This window comes from Neovison vison, chromosome 1, assembly GCF_020171115.1.
Source record: "Neovison vison isolate M4711 chromosome 1, ASM_NN_V1, whole genome shotgun sequence".
NCBI classification, from domain to species: domain Eukaryota; kingdom Metazoa; phylum Chordata; class Mammalia; order Carnivora; family Mustelidae; genus Neogale; species Neogale vison.
This window is the reverse complement of record NC_058091.1, coordinates 201602651-201620076: the sequence shown is the minus strand read 5'-3', so window position 1 is coordinate 201620076 and position 17426 is coordinate 201602651. Positions and strand designations below refer to the sequence as shown.

Sequence of the window (17426 nt, the reverse complement as noted above, 5' to 3'; positions counted from 1 at the left end):
TGTTGTGTCTCCATCTCTTGCTTTTCTTTGGTGTGCTGCAGAGCTTCTTAAATTTTACTGTGGTTATAAATTAACTGGGAATCATGTAAACAGATATTGGGTCAGTATTCTGGGATAGATCTTGATATTTTGCATTTCTTTTTCTTTTTCTTTTTTTTTCTTTTAAGATTTTGTCAGAGAGAGAGCGTGCGCGCACAGGCAGAGTGGCAGGCAGAGTCAGGCTCCCTGCTGGGCAAGGAGGCCAACGTGGGACTCGATCCCAGGACGCTGGGATCATGACCTGAGCCAAAGGCAGCTGCTTAACCAACTGAGCCACCCAGGCGTCCCGATATTCTGCATTTCCAATGTACTTAAGTGGATGCTATTTCTGCTGGTTTGGACAACACTTGAAATAGCAAGAATATCTAGTAACCTCTTTTCTCCCTTCTTTTCTATTGGGAAACCCATTCTATGTGGCATGAGACATGACCCAGAATTGGCCAGTCAGAATCTCCCCTAACAAGTGATTTGGAGTCAAAATAGCTTTCTTCCAGGAGCTATAGAGGCTGGGGTCATCTTTCGCGACCCAACAAATATGAAAGAATAAGGCTAATATGAAAAAGGGCAAGTGAAGAGAGATGAGAGACGAGTGTGTCCTCAGAGCATATTTGGATTTCTGGATCCGAATGTACTTTATATACATCATCCATGGAATTACTGGTTAATACAGTTTTTTACTTAAGCTACTCTGAGTTTCTCCCTGTTACATTATAAACCTGAAAAATATAGGTAAGCTTGGGCATTCATTAAATCCTAATTGGTCATAAAGAGTTTGGTTAAGTATAGATGACAATACAAAAGCAGGGCCAGGTAACTGTCAGTTGTATGTAACTTGAAATATGTACATAAGTCAGTTTAAAAGTATTCTAATACAAATTTAGAAGCAGTTCCATTCCCAATGTAGAGAACTACTTCTTTATTATTACAACCTTTGCCTTCACTGACGAAGGGGAATTTGGATACCTACTTTTCCACTTTGTAGATGAAGGCATCCAAATTCACACATCTTGTTTAAGGCTACATCTAAAGTTACAGAACCCAAAACCTGTGTCTCCCTTTCTCAGGGTGTAATTCTTCCCCCAGTCATTTTTACTCCTTATTGTATAAAGATATTGTGTAGATTGCTAGCTCTTAATTTCCATAAGATTGATTATAAATACATTGTCTAAGTGTTTCTAACACACTTTGTATGTGTATACACATTTGAAAATATGGGAGAATGATATAGTAAGGCACATACACAACCTGAGAGCTGGTCTATGGATATATAAATATTGAAATAAGGCTATTTCCTAAATGTGATCCCACATTTTCTAAATGTGATTAGTGATTCTGTTATAAATTAATGCCAAATCCACACATTCTTTGAAAAAATATTACATTGTTTAAATATTTGGAAAAAAGTATTTTTGTAAGTTTAGTTAATACAACTTTTAAAGTTATGTGCTCTTAAATACTAGAAACTTGGACACATCACTGCAAGAGGGAACTGGTACCTGAAGGTGAAACTATTTTACCTGGTTAAGTTTGGTTCATACAGAGGACTGGCATTTATAGAATGAACTTATAGGTTTTATTAAAAAAAAAAAAAAAAGCAGGCATCTAAAATTTGATGAATTATTATGCCATGATAATTAGTATTAAAAATTCCTTTAAGGCTTCAGTAATTCCCTTTGGTCGCTTGAAGCAATTCCTACCCAGATTGGCTTAAAAATATAGTTTAACTGTAGTCCTAACAATGTTTGCATGTATGATGAGTTACTAACCCGATCAAGATTCAATTAAGTCTCCAAACAATTTTACAAAAAAGAAAAAAAACAAAACACTTTATTTTCCACAAGGAAGAGCAATAGGAAAAATTAAATCATTTCCCACATATTGTTTTCTTAAAACAGAGCCTACAAGGACATATTCAGCACCAAATAAAACAGGAAAAAAAGAGAAATTACAAACAGCCATAGAATATAATCTATAAAGCAAACATTTAATATTGCACTTTGTTTTGCTAATGTTTTGGATTTTACTTTTCCTAATTGCAAAATCAGGACTCTATCTTGAATACTGGAATACAACTGTGAACCTCACATCTTAGGTCAGGAATTGACCAATATTTGGAAAAGAGTAAAGTAATGCCTCTAAATAAGAAAAGTAAACAAATACTTTAATGGGGTAAATAAAACTTTATTTGATAAAGTTTTATATATATTTAAAATTTAATCACATTTTGTGACCCAGTGCCAATTATCAGAATATTGGTCATTCTCACTTCATGTGTTATTTATAAGAGTATACGGTGATAAGTATTCCAATGCTATGCATATCAACAATTGTTCCCTAGTCAGTTAGACATAAGAGAGAAAAGAAAAGGGATTTTCAGACAACCTCCCCCCCAACAAAAATAAAACCACCAAATGCCCTTTATGCCAAATATTCCATTAGCTTCTTTTGAGGGGGACATTCACAAAATGATTTAACAACAATAAAAAAATATTTCACCCCCATTTCCTTATTATCTAGTATTAGTTTGCTACGGGAGCCCAAACCCTTTACTGAATCACTTAAAACGTGATTCATTTTTACGCTGGGCTTTCTTCACCCTGTCAGCATTTTTCAAACATGAATTGTCTTCCATGTTTTCTTAAAGGCCACTTATGGAAAAGCCTATTTGTTTTGTATGAAGCTTTAAGACAGTATTTAACCAGGTCAAGCACCAAGCCAGAGTTACTATTATTTTCAGCCACTTTATTAAATGTGGGGTTAAATGGCAGATAGATGTAACATCCATTTCACACGTATGTTGCAACATCACAGATGCTGATTTTCATTAAAAACATCAGATCTGAATTCCTTCTAAAATAAGACCATTAGTACACTTGGTACCTTGGAAAATGGTTTTTAAGTGTCACCATGAATGCTGGTATATTTGTTATGAGCCAACTGTAAATTATCTTTAATACAAACTATAATTTACTGATGTAGTTGCTCTTACCTATATATACTCAAAGTGAGTGGTTTCTCATGTTTAGCAAAATGTTCTTTAGATAATGGAAAAAATACTGTCACTAAAAAAACCCCACAAAAATAGAAAACAGTTCTCATTCCAGCACACGTTCTAGTATTTGTAATTTTGAAGTTATACACTTTCAGACTAAACTTGGGTTTTCGAGCTCTGAGAAGTTGGAGCGGGATAGGAAATGTATAAAGTAAGCTCTCTAATCACAACCTGAATATATATATATATATTCCTGCTCAGAAAACACTGCACCAGCAAAATGATTTCCAACATATGTGTATTGGAGGTAATTAAGTAACTCTGTTATAAAAATAAATGCACTTTCTCCCCCTCCAGTGACTGGAAAATTTCCGTACTCTTAAAATAATAAAAATAATAATTTTTAAGAGCAACAAGCCCTTAACTCTTTGCTGGTGCCTGCCATACTGCCTTTCTTTACTCCATTCTTAGCTCTGCTAGTTTCTTCTTTTATGTAATGATAAAAAGGGAATGTGGGTGGGTTATCACTTTTGTGTATGTCCCTTTTCCAAATTTCCCTCTCTAAAAAGCCAACCAACCAACCAACCAACCAAACAAAAAAAAAGTAACTCAACAGTGCAACGAAACACAAATAGCATTCCAACAGTTTGGCAAGTGATGCGTTCACCTGAGATTAAGTGATTTTAGGCAGTCAGTAACAAAATGCTGCTTTGCTGTAATAGTAGAAAGGCAACAAATTCTTAAAAGAAACCAAGAAGGTATACAATCTTGACAAAGTCTCTTATTAGCTTCCTCCTCTTATCTCTTTTCCCACATTATCTGTTGCGTATCTACTACAGTAGGCTGCAAAACATACAGCAAGAAGGATTGGCTTGAAGGCATTTGATGTTTGTAAATAAATCCACAATAGGATCCAAGCTGAAGAGGTGATACATGGTCAGCCTAGTAGGACATTTCTGAGCATGTGCATACGCAGGTAAAGTCCAGGCTATATTAAATTAAAAAAAAAAAAAAAAAAGTCAGTGCGTTTTTTTTTCATGTTAAAGTTTTTTCAAAGCTTTCTTTTGTTCCTTGTTGTGCTGACCGCAAACAAGTTTTTAAAACAGTATCAAGAGTCTGGCATAAATGGAAAAAAAAAAAAAAAAAAAAAAAAAGCTGTAGTGACATCGGAACTGCACAATGTAAGCATTGAGCATGTGCAAATTTTCAAATCAAAAGAAGGAAATCATCCCTCTTTACAACGTGGTGTCTTGACACGTATGACCATAGGCTAAGAAGACTGCTCTTAAGTATGTGCCTGTTTTAAAGGAGAAAAGCTTAGATCTTCAAGCATGTTGGAGCAGTCCCAGAATGTTGCTGTAGGCTTCTAAAGCATGATCACTGGTTGTTTCATGTGTTTGCCATTTTTCTGGGCAAAAGCAATTCCACTTCCTCTGAAAACGTGTCTCCAAGATACTTCTCTGTCCTCAGCTGGGAAGAGATACAGTTCGGAACCCACATCAACCTGATTTAACCAAGTATTCCTTCAACGAGAGGGGCAGGATGGTCTATCATCTGCTGACTGATCAGGATTTGGATCAATCTAAAAAGAAGAGTTAAAAAAAATTACAACGTTACCTGATCAAGTCTAGTAAAAATGCAGCAATGACTAACATTGTAAGTACTACTGAAGAATTGAGTCAGAACATACACAGCATGTAGGGGAAACGAGAAAATATTATCTATAAAGTGCCTGATATTTAATTACAAAATTAATAAAATTTTTTAAAAGATTTTTATTTATTTATTTGACAGATAGAGATCACAAGTAGGCAGAGAGGCAGGCAGAGAGAGAGGAGGAAGTGGGCTCCCTGCTGAGCAGAGGGCCCAAAATGGGGCTCAATCCCAGAACCCTGAGATCATGACCTGAGCCAAAGGCAGAGGGGCTTAACCCACTGAGCCACCCAGGTGCCTCTGAAATTAGTAAAATTTTTAAAGGTATGCCCTTATGGTGTTTTACTCAGCATTCAGTAGTACTTAAGACTCAAAATAGAGAGTGGAGAAAAATTTCATAGTAATGATCTCCTTTTGTCCCTTTTCATCCTTCTACAAAAAAAGTCAACTCTTTTCTAGGCTTTGGGAAGAAGGCAGTTGTGTGAACAGTGTTCTTGGTGATTATCTGAAGTAATAACCTATGAGTGTTAAACACTAGAGAAGGCCTAAGAAAACTGTGTATCAAAAAATAGCAATCCTAAACCAGAATGCTCTAGAGTCTGCCCACCTTCTCTATGACTAGAGAGACTTTAATATGCACATACATTTAAGCAAAATTAATATATTTCAGTTGATTCTCAGGTAGAGAATGAGCACAGGAAGGCAACTGGTTGGCTTTAAAACATTTCTTTTACTGAAACATCTTTTGGGTAAGACTCATTTTTATTTGCATTTAAATGTAGCATAATCCAAAGTGCCTCACAGAACTTTAGGTAAAACATGTTTCTGAAGGGGAAAAAAGCAAGAAACTTTACTTTTAATGACTTAAGAGAAAAACACTTTAATGCAGGCCAGAACTTCTTCCCTTCTATGTGACTATTAACTGAATCATATTCTGAACCAATTTAGGATTTTAGAAATTTTTAATTCTCTTAGTTATCTTTAGTTCACTTTAAAAGGTGGTAGTAGAATTTTGCCACAAATTTGCTTTAAAGTGGATAACGGAGATTGTAGTTCTTTTAAAGTGCCTGTTGTAAAGGCAGAAAGTCTCAGATCAAATCAGAAATTACTGACTTAAGATAGAAATATCAGTATAAAAATTTAACAAAATCTGTAGTTAAGTGGGAGAACTTTTAGCACGTAAGGACAAATTCCATGAAACAGAACAGTGGGATAGAAAAATTATGGCTAATTAAGAATTTGCAAGAACAAATTCTTAATATCCTATAATCAACAATTAAAGTGATCTTCTATTTAAACACATCTAGAGGAAAAGGAACTCTTCTAGCCATGATCTTAAGGGGGAAAAGCAACAATTTCTTGCAGAGTGAAGCAATCCCACTTAGGTCTTATTTGGGAGTAATATTTCACTGTTAAATAGCTAATCTGTGATAACCAAAAGGGTAAGGCTGATTCTAGTTATTTACAAAATTACTTAGCATTATATTGGTATCAATGCCAACTTTCAAGCCCTGCACAACATATATTAAGATGTATTCTGAAGAACTTCAATCACCTTCCCAGGGAAGCCTTTCCTGATTTCCAGGGCCTAATGAACTACTCTTCAAATGAACTGTGTGCATTTCTAACGTTATGGAGTATTTTTCTTCTAAATTTGTTATTCGCATCAGTCTGTGAGCTTCTCGCAAGAAGAGCCATGTTTTATTCACGTAATGCTCAGTGGTCATCAACATGAGATGAATAAAATAATCAGTGTAGAAATGTTTGTATAACCTGTTTTGCAAATATGTTATCTTCCCCTATGACTGGGAATGTTAAAATATGCAAGAATTAAATTGGAAAAGGATGATAAATAAGAGAAATTCTAGCTACTTAAGTAGTTCATGCATGTAAAAGCCACTCCTATTGATGCTTTAAAATATGAATTATTCCTTTAACAGGCATTTTGTAAGCATGATATTAAATCATTATCCCTACTTCCCCAATGATGTAAGAATCCTACTTACTAAATTTAATCTAATGTTTAATCCTGTTGTTCTACATTTTCTTTTTCTGTTAATATAATGATAATCAAAACCTAACTGTATTTTTTAAAAAGTCTGTAATGCTGTTTCCCAGGAGAGTCAGCCCATTTCAGACTTGAGCTAGTGCTTACCTCTGAATAAAGAGGTGGAGGCAAGAACCGAAACTCCTGGATATATGCAAACAGTGGTCCTTGAAGGGCTCTCTCAAAGTCATCACAAGCACTCACAGGTGCAAGATTGTTCCGCCTTTGTTCCTCTGTTACCACTTCTGCATAGCTGGGTGGTGCTGAAGGAAAAAGATACACGCAATTCGAACACCATGTTCTTATGCATGTCAAAATACACAGAATAGTAGGTATTAAAAAGGAATGTCAAGATAAAAATAATAATTGTTTTGTGATTAAAACTAGGGGGATATATGTTTTAAATCTAATATTAGGGACACATCTACTTTCTACATGTATAGACAAAAGTTTAATCATAAGATATTAAAGGCAAAATTATGTTCTTCAAAATAATAATAAGAGAATAGGCTTAAACATGCATTATCAAATTACCTTCAGGTCTTTCACGTAGAGATAAACCAAGCCAGTTCATATTCATGCTACACTGACTGCTTACACTTGAGGTTCTGCTACCAAATGGATGTAGAGGAATGGTACCAATGACAAGTGGCAAATTAAGAAATAAATCCATAGCTCCAGGAATATCCACATATACCTAAACATTGAAAGGAGATGGTAGGTTTAGTATTACAAGCATTATTTCTTTCTTTAAAAACTAATAACCCAACTTTAATGTTATCTTGGGCCTTCATTTACTTACATATACATAGAATATAAAAAAAAAGTTCCATCACTACGTGTAGTACTACATGAAGTAGTTTACATGTGAGGTAAAATTAGTAATTGTAATTCAAATTAAAGGTTTACATGTATTTGTATATATGATCTATAGAATACAGAAACCAAATCCTGGAGTAAGACATATCCTCAGGACTTTAATACGAACAAACCCTTAAATCTGTACCTACCATTAGTGAATATTCCACACGAATTATGCTACAGTCGAGGATAGAAGGAGAAACTGGTGGAATTTTCAGCAACTTTCCATTCCATGTATCTGTCTTTCCAGATGATAAGGAGTCCCCACGTAAATTAGCCACAAGCTGTTTTACTTCCTTCATTTTCCCTTTGGCATAGAAGGCCTGTGTTTGGTAAATGGCTGCCTTTGGCACTACCATTCGGGAAGAGCAGTTCTCAATCTCAGCAAATATCTGAATTGATTCACCTAGAGGGAAAAAATATGTATCTACTGTTAAACAGAAACAACCAAACCTCTAAAAATGTAAATTCTTAAGCCAAAGTCTGAAAGGTCAGTGGAAAAACAGTCCCCAAAGTGGCAAGAATCTTAGAATTATAAAAATGAACTACTCATGTTTAGTAGCTGTTAAGAATGGACATTACATTCACATTTATGAAAGAAAACTGGGTTATTTCTTACCAAGAATATCATATTATATGTGCATTTAGTAGAAATACTAAATACTTAATACACAAAAGTTGAGTGAAGAAGTATCATTTTCTGTGGGAGTCCATCTCATACATACCTGGGGTATAGCCCTTCCTTTCGATTTTGGCACTTAAGGATATTGGGCCTGAGGTACAGAACCAGCAACAGAGAGTCTTTTCTTTTGTGCCTGCTTGGGGTGACTGTAAGAAATAAATTAGAGAAAAAGGTCAATGCACAAATTAAGACAGTATAACACAATGTTTTAAAATAAAACCCTAAATTTTTGAAGAATAAAAATTAAAAACAGTGTCGTTTTTTTCCAGGTGTATTCAGATATACTTAAAAAAAACTAATCAATGGCTTCTGAATTATACAATTATTTTCATCTTATGTATATTCTCCATCCAATTAAAAAAAGGGGTAGAGGGCTTAACAGTATATTCCATAAACACAGTTTTAGCTCACACTATTTACAAATAAAGTAATTAAAACCAAACCAACCAACCAATCAAACAAACAAAAAAACCCTTTCCACATTCCACTTCAACTGCCTTAAAAAAAAAAGGCAGCTTGGAAAGCAACTTGGTTACTATCCCAAATGTTAACATCTTTCTTTGAGAATATAAAATCAGTTATGTGAAAAAAGGAAAACTCTCATTTTTAAGATTCTTATTTGCTTAAAGATGTTATCATTTGTTTAAACCAAATAAAGTTTTTAAAGTCAAATTTGAATATTGTGAAAAAATGCAATTAAAAAGGATTTCTTTTAAAATGATTGATTTTTCATGAAAGTGACAATCTCCCCATCACTTGACAACTATCCCTATATTGGAATATGCAATGCAGTCCAAGGTTTAGATTATGATCTTTCAATGTTAAGTGATACTGTCTTACAATAATAATTGATACTACTGTTCCTCTTCCACTGAAATTATCCAGGGAACAAATCTATTTTTTGTTGTTCTTTTAACTTCCGAGTGAGAATTATTTTGTACTATATGCTGTTTTTACTTTTAAAGTTTTCTTAAAGTTATTATAATATCAGAAAATATGAGCATATTCTTCACTAATTTGTGTGCTCTTGACTCTGTTTTTAAAAAATAGTATTTATGGAATTTAAAATCACTCTTGTGGAAGTATAGAGACTGCAGAGTTTAGGTGATTATTCTTTAGTATTTATATGCCAAAAACGAAGAATGAAGAATTCAGTCAGTTCTTACCAGTAATGAAGGAGTGTTGATATCTATATGCTCAAAGACTGTAAATTCCTTCTTTAATTTTACTGGTAGAAGCCAAGGCCTGTGCAATTCGGCTTTCACCCAATAGCGCACACTGCCATGTCGGCCTTCGAATGAGGTAGCAAGTGGTCTGTGCAGAATATAAATTCAATATATTAATTTTATACCTCTTTTTAATAATTACACAGTTGGTCAGCATAGAAGTGTTACTATATTCCACTGCTTTTATATCAATGAGGTAGAAAACAATTTTTATTTCTAAAGGGATAAGTCATTGGGGAAAAAAAATCTTCTGTTTTCCAAAAACAATAGCTAACACAAAAGTATTATAGAAATTTTGCTTTAAAAAGCCAGAAGAATACAATCCCTTTCAACTAAGAAGAGGCTGCTTTTAACGCTGGTGGCAAAATTATGAAAGTCTGGAAATCAATTCTTGAAATCAAAAATATAATTTAAAAACAAAGTTAAGAATGGTTTTAATATTTTTTCCTTCTTTTAAAAGATTTTATTTATTTATTCCAATTTTAGTATATGTGCTGCTGAAGCGAGCACAGATTTTATTTATTTATTAGACAGAGATCACAAGTAGGCAGAGAGAGGGGGAAGCAGGCTCCCTGCCGAGCAGAGAGCCCGATGTGGGGCTTGATCCCAGGACTCTGGGATCATGACCTGAGCCGAAGGCAGAGGCTTAACCCACTGAGCCACCCAGGCGCCCCGGTTTTAATATTTCTATTGAGAAAGTTTACACACTGGCTTAAGAATTCTCTTTTTTTATAGTAAGTAAGAAGACCTAGAGAATATCTAGAAGAGTTGTTATAATTTCAAAAATTTCACCTTTTACAAAGTCTACTAAAAATCTAAAAAAGCTGTGTTTCCATTTCCTAGTTTTCTCATGTTCTAACTCTTTTTTGGCCATGTTTTTTAACTGTACTGGCTTAATAAGAGAAAGAAACAATTCTGATAATCTCTATCAAGGGAATCAGAACTGGTTTTCACCTCTCCCAGATTTCATTAATTGTGGAAGGTTTTACTGCAGTGAGTTTAGTCTCTTTCATAATTTCACTAGCAAAATGCCCAGTGTTCAGTTATTTACAAGGTAAAGTGCTAGCTTAGATTAGCATGAAGTTGTGGGATTTTTACCCCCCCCCTTTTTTTCATTTTAGACTCCTGCATTAACGTGTATAGCATGGAAAAATGAAATGTAGTATTTATGTTAGTCTTCCAGAGTCTGTTTTAAATGACTTTGGTTGATAAACTAGTCAGACCCAATATTAGCAATATATTCATAGACTTACAGTATTTCTCTTAAAGCAGATTAGGGCACTACGTTTAGAATGACATTAAATAATACGGTAAATAGAATACTCTGAAAAATATCATTTATGAATTTATCCGCATAGTAACAATTCAAGTACTACAATTAACAGAGATACTAAGAAAATTTGGCAGGGAGGGAATAATCGCTTTGAAGACCTATTTTTACATCAAGAACAAACCACTTTCCTTTTTCCTTACTATAATCCATGCCTTATATTCAATTATCTGATAGGAGTTTCCTTTTAAATCCAGGTCACAGAATCAGTTGTATGACTTTTATAATAGGTCTTTGCACAGAAGCTATTAATTTCATTATCAAAAGATCATTATAAAGTTAAATTATTCCTAATTATGTTTATCTTTTTACATTACTGCTGTGGGTTAGCATTAGCAGAAAAGATAAAACACTGGATTTTCATAAATTACTGAGTTAAGAGTTTTGATAAGTTCTAAATTTCCACTAATGTCAACTGATGATAAAATAGAAGGTGCTTACATTCTGATTAGCACCTTCCAATTCACTCGGGGTAGATGAAATACTATTTAAGTTTTAAAGATCTCACAGATTTTGAGACAGAGTACTAAGAATTGAGCTTTGCTTTCTTTAATTTTGCCAGGCTATATTAAAAAGCAGCTTCTTTTTCAGTGTATTGTTTTCCTCTAGCAATATTCAGTGATGAAAAGGGTTTTTTTAAAAAACTAAAAATATTTAAATTTAGAATAATTTTAACTTTAAAATAATGGAGGTTTATGAAAAATGCCTGTTACTCATAATACTTACGTCTGTGGAAGCTCGAAGCTGAATGCATATTCATGCCTTCCTGAATGAATAGTGTTGAAACCTTCTTCTGAATTATCATCATCTAAAACAAACAAAGAGAAAACAAAGGACTTGATATTAAACCTTTACACACTCTCCCTGGTGGCAGTACTCTAAAGGTACTCCTATAATAATTAATTAAGGCCACAAGCTTTGGAGTTTGAGTGATCTTAATTCTAACTTCTGTCACTTCCTCTGGGAGAGTTATTACAAATTTCAACTTTTCTGTTGCCTCATCTGTAAGATGGGGATAATCAATACTTATGCCCTTAAAGGCAGGTTTTTTTTTTTTGGTAAACTACCCGAACTGTAAAGCATTTGTGTCTAACATAGTAGATTAGATGCTCAACCAGAGTCAGAGCTCAAGTCTCAAAGAGGTTATCTTTGTCTCCAATGGTTTACTTAAAAATTTATCATAAGACTATATATAAATTAAAATTTGTGCAAACCTTTAGTCTGTCAGTTTTGATGCAGATGACATGAATGTTACAATTTAAAACCATTAGAAAACTTCAAGTGCTTAAGTTAAAAAAAAAAAAGGAAGTGATATTTAAATGTCAGTTTCAGAGCTAAAAATAAAAATTCTTTATTGAACCTAAAATGTTCACACTAAGTTTGTCCTAGCAACAGCTAAAAATCTGCACATAAAAATATATCTTAGAATTTAAAAGGTTCCTGCTTACTGGGAAACAACACTGTTCCACATCGTTGAAAAATGAACTCTAATTAGGCTGTTCCCAATTGCTAGAATGACCTTTCATTTTATAACCCATTTTCTTTAGGCCAAATATTTTTAAAATTTCTCCAAAATATATACATATTTAACGAAAATGTGGGAGAGGATTCTGAATTCTTAAACTGACTTTTAGTTTAGCTGAGTAGTGTGATTACAGACACGTCTTTACTGATGTAGTCTTTCAGTGTAGAAGCCAACAGTAGCCGTGAGCGTAGATGAAATTGGTATTATCATTTAACTTTCTCTCACCAAAGTATTGAAGGGACACAACGTGATGCCTCCGTTACATCAAAAGAGAAAAAGGGGAAAAAAGCGTGTATCTGCGGGTACTTTTATTCAGAAACCATGATGATTCCTTTTTATCTCAATACTGTTTTTCCTCGCCCCTTGTGCAAATCCTCTGAACGAATTTCAGCACCGAAAACCGGTGAGTTGGGGGCTATTTAAATTCGCTCCCCTCGAAGGCGCCCGAAGTTTGCCTCCCTCTCCTTTCCGTCCCTTCTCGCTCCCTTTTTGTGCCAGCTCAGCACTCTCATTGAGGCGAGCGGCGGCGGCGGCGGCGGCCGCGCCGTGGTAAACAAGTGCCGGGCTGTCAATCAAGAACTAGACCGGAGCAGGAGAGGACCGGCCTAAACCGGCGCGAGCAGATCCCAGCCGGCCCGCCCGCGCGCCGCCGCCCGCGCGCTCCGCTATACATACGGCATACGTTGCGCGGCGCTCGCGCTCGCGCTCGCGCAGCCTAGCCTGCTGGACTGGGGGCGGGGCGACGGCCCCGCGGCGCTTCCGCTTTACACGCCCCAGCCGGTGACCGGTTCGATCTGGCTCGGGCCACCCTGACACCTTTACAGTTGCGGCGAGGGAAACTGGGGCGGGAAGGGGGGTGGAGGAAGGCCAGGGCTGCACAGTCTCTGGGAAACAATGGGGAGGGGTCAGAGGATACTCGCCGCGGCCTCCCCACCAGCTTTCAGTGTCAGTATCACTTTTCCTCCCCCTCCGCGCCAGCCTTGACGGTCTGTTCCCAGGTCAAATCAAGGTAGCGGGTCTGGTGACTACACAAGTCGGGAAACACGCTTTCTTTCAACTAAGAGGCAGTGAACGCCTACAGAAGCCACCTGACCGAAAAACAGGGAAATGGGGTCCCACTAACCCCGCGTACCCAAGTTCCTTCTGAATAGATTTGTCAGTTAAAGTTACGCCCAGGGGCTATTCGGCACCTGCGAGGCGAGCAGGAGCTTCTCCCCATCTACTCTGCGGAAACCCGAAATCGCTTTTTTTCGGGGCGCCAAGCAGGGAGGTGACGAGCGACAACATTCGGTGACACGAGCCACGACGCCCCCAGAAGCTGCGGGAGGGACGCGATTAGGGGCGGGGGCAGCCACTCTGGAGGGACCTTTACCGGCGCACGCCGGTTCCAAGCCTCGCCCCAACCGGCGCGAGCCCACTCTCCCCACCCGCCCGCGCCCAATCCAATCAGAGCCTGGCATCGCCTTAGCAACAGGCTAACAAACGCGGCTCCGCCTATCGCCGGGCGCCCGGGGCGGGGTCTCAGTTACCAGGCTAGTTTGAGAGGTCCCACTTTTTAAGTCATTGAAACTATTCCAGCTAAGAGCTTGTCCACGCTTTGCAGGGGTTGCAGGGCATCTCTTGGGGTAGGGGGTACATAGTTTTGTTTACGAAGAAATCATGGAACAACTAATGAAATTGTGTTTGTCCCCGTAAGTCATTATTCTACCTTTACTCCATTGCAAGCCTCAACTCCCTCAAAACCTTTGTTTCTTACCCATTTTATAAAAAGCTGCAATGTCCAGAAAGGTTCAAAGACAAACTCGTGTCTGCTTTCCAAAAAATACCAAGGCTGTCATTCGGCATTTGCATCTTACCAGTGTTACTGCTTGTAAATACTAACTAAAAATTATTTCAGGATGCAGATTATCTGTGTAACTGTGAAATCCCAACTGAAGAAGTGATTTCATCTTAATATTTAAAAAAATGATTACATGCGGTAACTCAAAGCATCCTTCATTTCGACACTTGTCTTAGTTCCATTTGCACTTCCTCAGGGATGTGTATTTTTTTTTTAATATAAAAAAGGTTAAAGACGTGCTGTACTTTATGAAAAATCATTAACATTTGAACTAAATACTGCATTAAAAAGGAGAAGCATAAAATTACATAACCAGTTTTAACATTATATTCTTCTTGGGCTAGGAATTAAGTCATCGCCACCACCTGACGCGTGTAACCAATCTGCTGAGAGCAGAACAAGCGCCCCTCCTCACCACCCCCCAGAACTGGTCCGAAACAGGATTGAACCGCTTCTAACAAAGGGTGGAAACTTAGAAAAACAAGCTTAGAGTCTCCTATATTTCCACAATGTAACCATTTAAACAATAGATTGGAAATCTCAGGACCTCTTCTCGCCTTGACAACCATTTATCTCCCTTTTCCAACCAAAAATCAAATCCAATGTGCCGAATACTTTTCAATTCCATTTGACTGGCACGGGTTTCATTGAATGCACGTTCCAAAGTTAGGCATCATACTCGGAAAAGAAAATTACTGACCCGAAATGGTTTCTAAAACTGATTTGAAACCTATCATAATGATAGATACTGTCCTTTAAGATAGAGAATGCTTGATGTAAATTTATAAAAGGATCTGGAGAGAATAGGGAAAAAACACGTGGGGTGTTGATACCATATGTCAAAATAAGCCACAGAAATCCTTTATCAAAGAACAATGATGAATTCCTTATAGTATTTTGCGTGTCAATATTAAAAATGAAAAGCATCTATTAACCCACTTAAATGTTATTCCATTTCTTCACTGAAGCTTAGTTTTTAAAATCTACGGTTGCACACTGCAAGGAAAAAAATCGAATACTGGACTGCAGATTTTAGCATTTCATTTGAAAACTTATTAATAAAATCACTGAATTGGATTTAAGTAGAATTTACAAATAAGGTAGAAAGGTATTGCAAGTGCGTATGGAACAAACCAAGCCGGGTATATAGAGGTAGTTGAATTAAGTGCAGTTTGCAGTCACTTTGCAGATGCCTGCATGCATTACGGTTTAAGACACGATGAATGTCAAGGAGAACCCAAATCTTCCAACTTTGCTAATCTTTAACTGCTATGTGTTATGCCAGGAGCTGAATTACATTAATTTCAGAAAAACTGAAAAGGTACTTTCCCAAAGGAAAAAAAGGTCTAATGACTTCTGAATAATATAAAAACTTACCTCTTTCGTGTCCAATTAAGATGTCTTTATGGTTGAAATATTCTACTTCTTCAGTGTAATTCTGTGTATAGGCAGTATTGGAGCCGGCGTTTCTTGATTCGGTCCAGCGTACTTTCGCATGTCCTCTTGCATGAATTTTAAGAGATTTCACTCTGATTTCCCCGGTAACTTCTAAATTCACCCTTCCTGAGACTGTATCCCCACTAGAATACACAGGGACATTGCTGTCATTAAGACAGTCAAAGCTTATTGTCAAACTCTTCACCTTTCCCAGCACCATGTTTGTAACAAAATCTATAAAAATATAATGTAAGACAAAAAAGTCGAGATCACATATAAAACGTGATCTTCACCTAACACTGATCGATGTCTTTGCCGTGCAAAAAGCTTGCAGGCAAGATCAGTGATTCTTTACAAATAGTTCATTGAGATTTCTTAAAAAGTCAGGGCAGCAGAGAGGCTGCTGCTCCGCGATCCCGCTAGTCTCAGTGGTCTCCTTACAAAGACGGGCGGCTGGAGGCTGCCAGCTCACTTTAAGAGCAGCTTTGTGAAAAACAACCCCACTGCGCATGCGCACGCCGCGGCTGCTGTCCGCCCTCTCTGCGCGTCCCCTCCCGCGCCTGGCTCGCTCCCTCGCTCGCTCGCTCGCGGGTACAGTAGGTGTACAGCTAAGGGAAGAAGACACTGGGGCTGTCGGGAGGCTGAACCTGACTTCTCTTCATTCTGGGCTCTTATTGGTAGGCAGGCTACCGTAAACCCTCGACGTGCTATCTGGAGCCCCTTCTTACCGAGCACACTCTCCTAGAGAATCAAAGAGTGGGGGCACGGGGACAAGGGCTGGGTGGGAAGCTGTTTGCAAAGCCACGTAAGGATAAACTGCTGAGTGACCAACCCGAAGCGTGCGTTACCGGCACTGCAGGCTTTTGGCCATTGCTTGGATGGGAGGTGGAAGAAGTGGTGTATGAAGAGAGATGGGGGAAGGGGAGAAAGGAACCGGTTGGGCGAGCGACTGGTTGCTGAGCATGATCTAGCGAATTAAAAAAAAAAAAGTAATAAAACCCAGACAAGAAATAATGTTCGTAGACAAGGGCATTCTTGGTTTGGATTTTTTAAAAGACCAGTGCGTTGTAGGCAGTGTGGAAATGAACTCAGCCGAGGCCAAAGGAATCTGAGAGAGGCCAAAGAGAATAAAGGAGTAAGAGAGAGAAGCAACTATAGTTTAATCAATAGGTTCCCCCCCCCCCCGCCAACCCGCCGCCAACTGTTTTCTCTTCCATCTCTTAATCAGAGAGCAACGAAAAGCAACCAAATTGTTTGCATGATGACACCAGGGGGAAAAAGGCCTGACCACTTCCTAGAAGGAAGAAAAGAGACTTTTTAAAGACACCACCTACAGCTAGATGTGCAGTTTATGACATGATTGCAACTCCTGTGTCCAGAGGATTAAAAATAGAGTTCAGCCTAAAAAAGTACCACCTTATTAAGAAGCAGCATGACACAGTGTTTTAGATGACATCACATCCACAGCACAATAGAAAATTAGTTAGAAATTAGTGAACCTGTAAGATGGTTTTTTAAAAAGCATGATTTCGTGTATAAGTAGAGCTTAGTTTTGTAAAGTTCTAATATTAATTTTTACCAGACCAATAGCCCAAGACTCTTCAACATAGTAATTCTCATAATACATCTTAAAGACAAGTACAGTTCTCTCTTTTTTGTGAACATTTTGGTAACAAATGGCAGTGTTTTCATAAAATCACACTGGAACTCAAGGTGTAACAACTTACACTTTTCTAGATATTTCAATCAACAGAACTGTTTCTAAGAGGGGAATGTAGAAGGAAAAATTATGAA

The 17426-nt window shown here is 37.2% G+C and overlaps 1 protein-coding gene across 3 annotated transcripts; it reads right to left on the bottom strand.

Annotated features, from left to right (window-relative positions):
• Nucleotides 1-4137: 4137 nt before the first annotated feature.
• Nucleotides 4138-16114, bottom strand: ARRDC3 (arrestin domain containing 3). 3 transcript variants are annotated; one of them, XM_044265635.1, is made up of 8 exons: nt 15573-16113; nt 11557-11638; nt 9441-9588; nt 8318-8420; nt 7742-7998; nt 7266-7428; nt 6840-6994; nt 4138-4613 (listed from the first exon to the last, which is right to left on the bottom strand). In XM_044265635.1, the coding sequence occupies exons 1-8, from the start codon at nt 15850-15852 to the stop codon at nt 4557-4559; spliced, it is 1245 nt and encodes a 414-aa protein (XP_044121570.1). In that variant the 5' UTR covers nt 15853-16113; the 3' UTR covers nt 4138-4556. The 3 variants fall into 3 exon arrangements, with proteins under 3 accessions (XP_044121570.1, XP_044121586.1, XP_044121580.1); XM_044265645.1 differs by lacking the exon at nt 4138-4613 and having other exon boundaries at nt 6878-7032; nt 15573-16114; XM_044265651.1 differs by lacking the exons at nt 9441-9588; nt 15573-16113 and having other exon boundaries at nt 11557-11640.
• Nucleotides 16115-17426: the final 1312 nt, after the last annotated feature.

Excerpts from the sequence above, each read along its gene's own strand:
- ARRDC3 (XM_044265635.1), bottom strand. The coding sequence starts at position 15,852 with ATGGTGCTGGGAAAGGTGAAGAGTTTGACAATAAGCTTTGACTGTCTT. Across the intron at positions 8,421-9,440 it reads TCAACACTCCTTCATTACTG|TCACCCCAAGCAGGCACAAA; the intron begins GTAAGAACTGAC and ends TATTTCTTACAG. Across the intron at positions 4,614-6,839 it reads CTCCACCTCTTTATTCAGAG|ATTGATCCAAATCCTGATCA; the intron begins GTAAGCACTAGC and ends TCTTCTTTTTAG.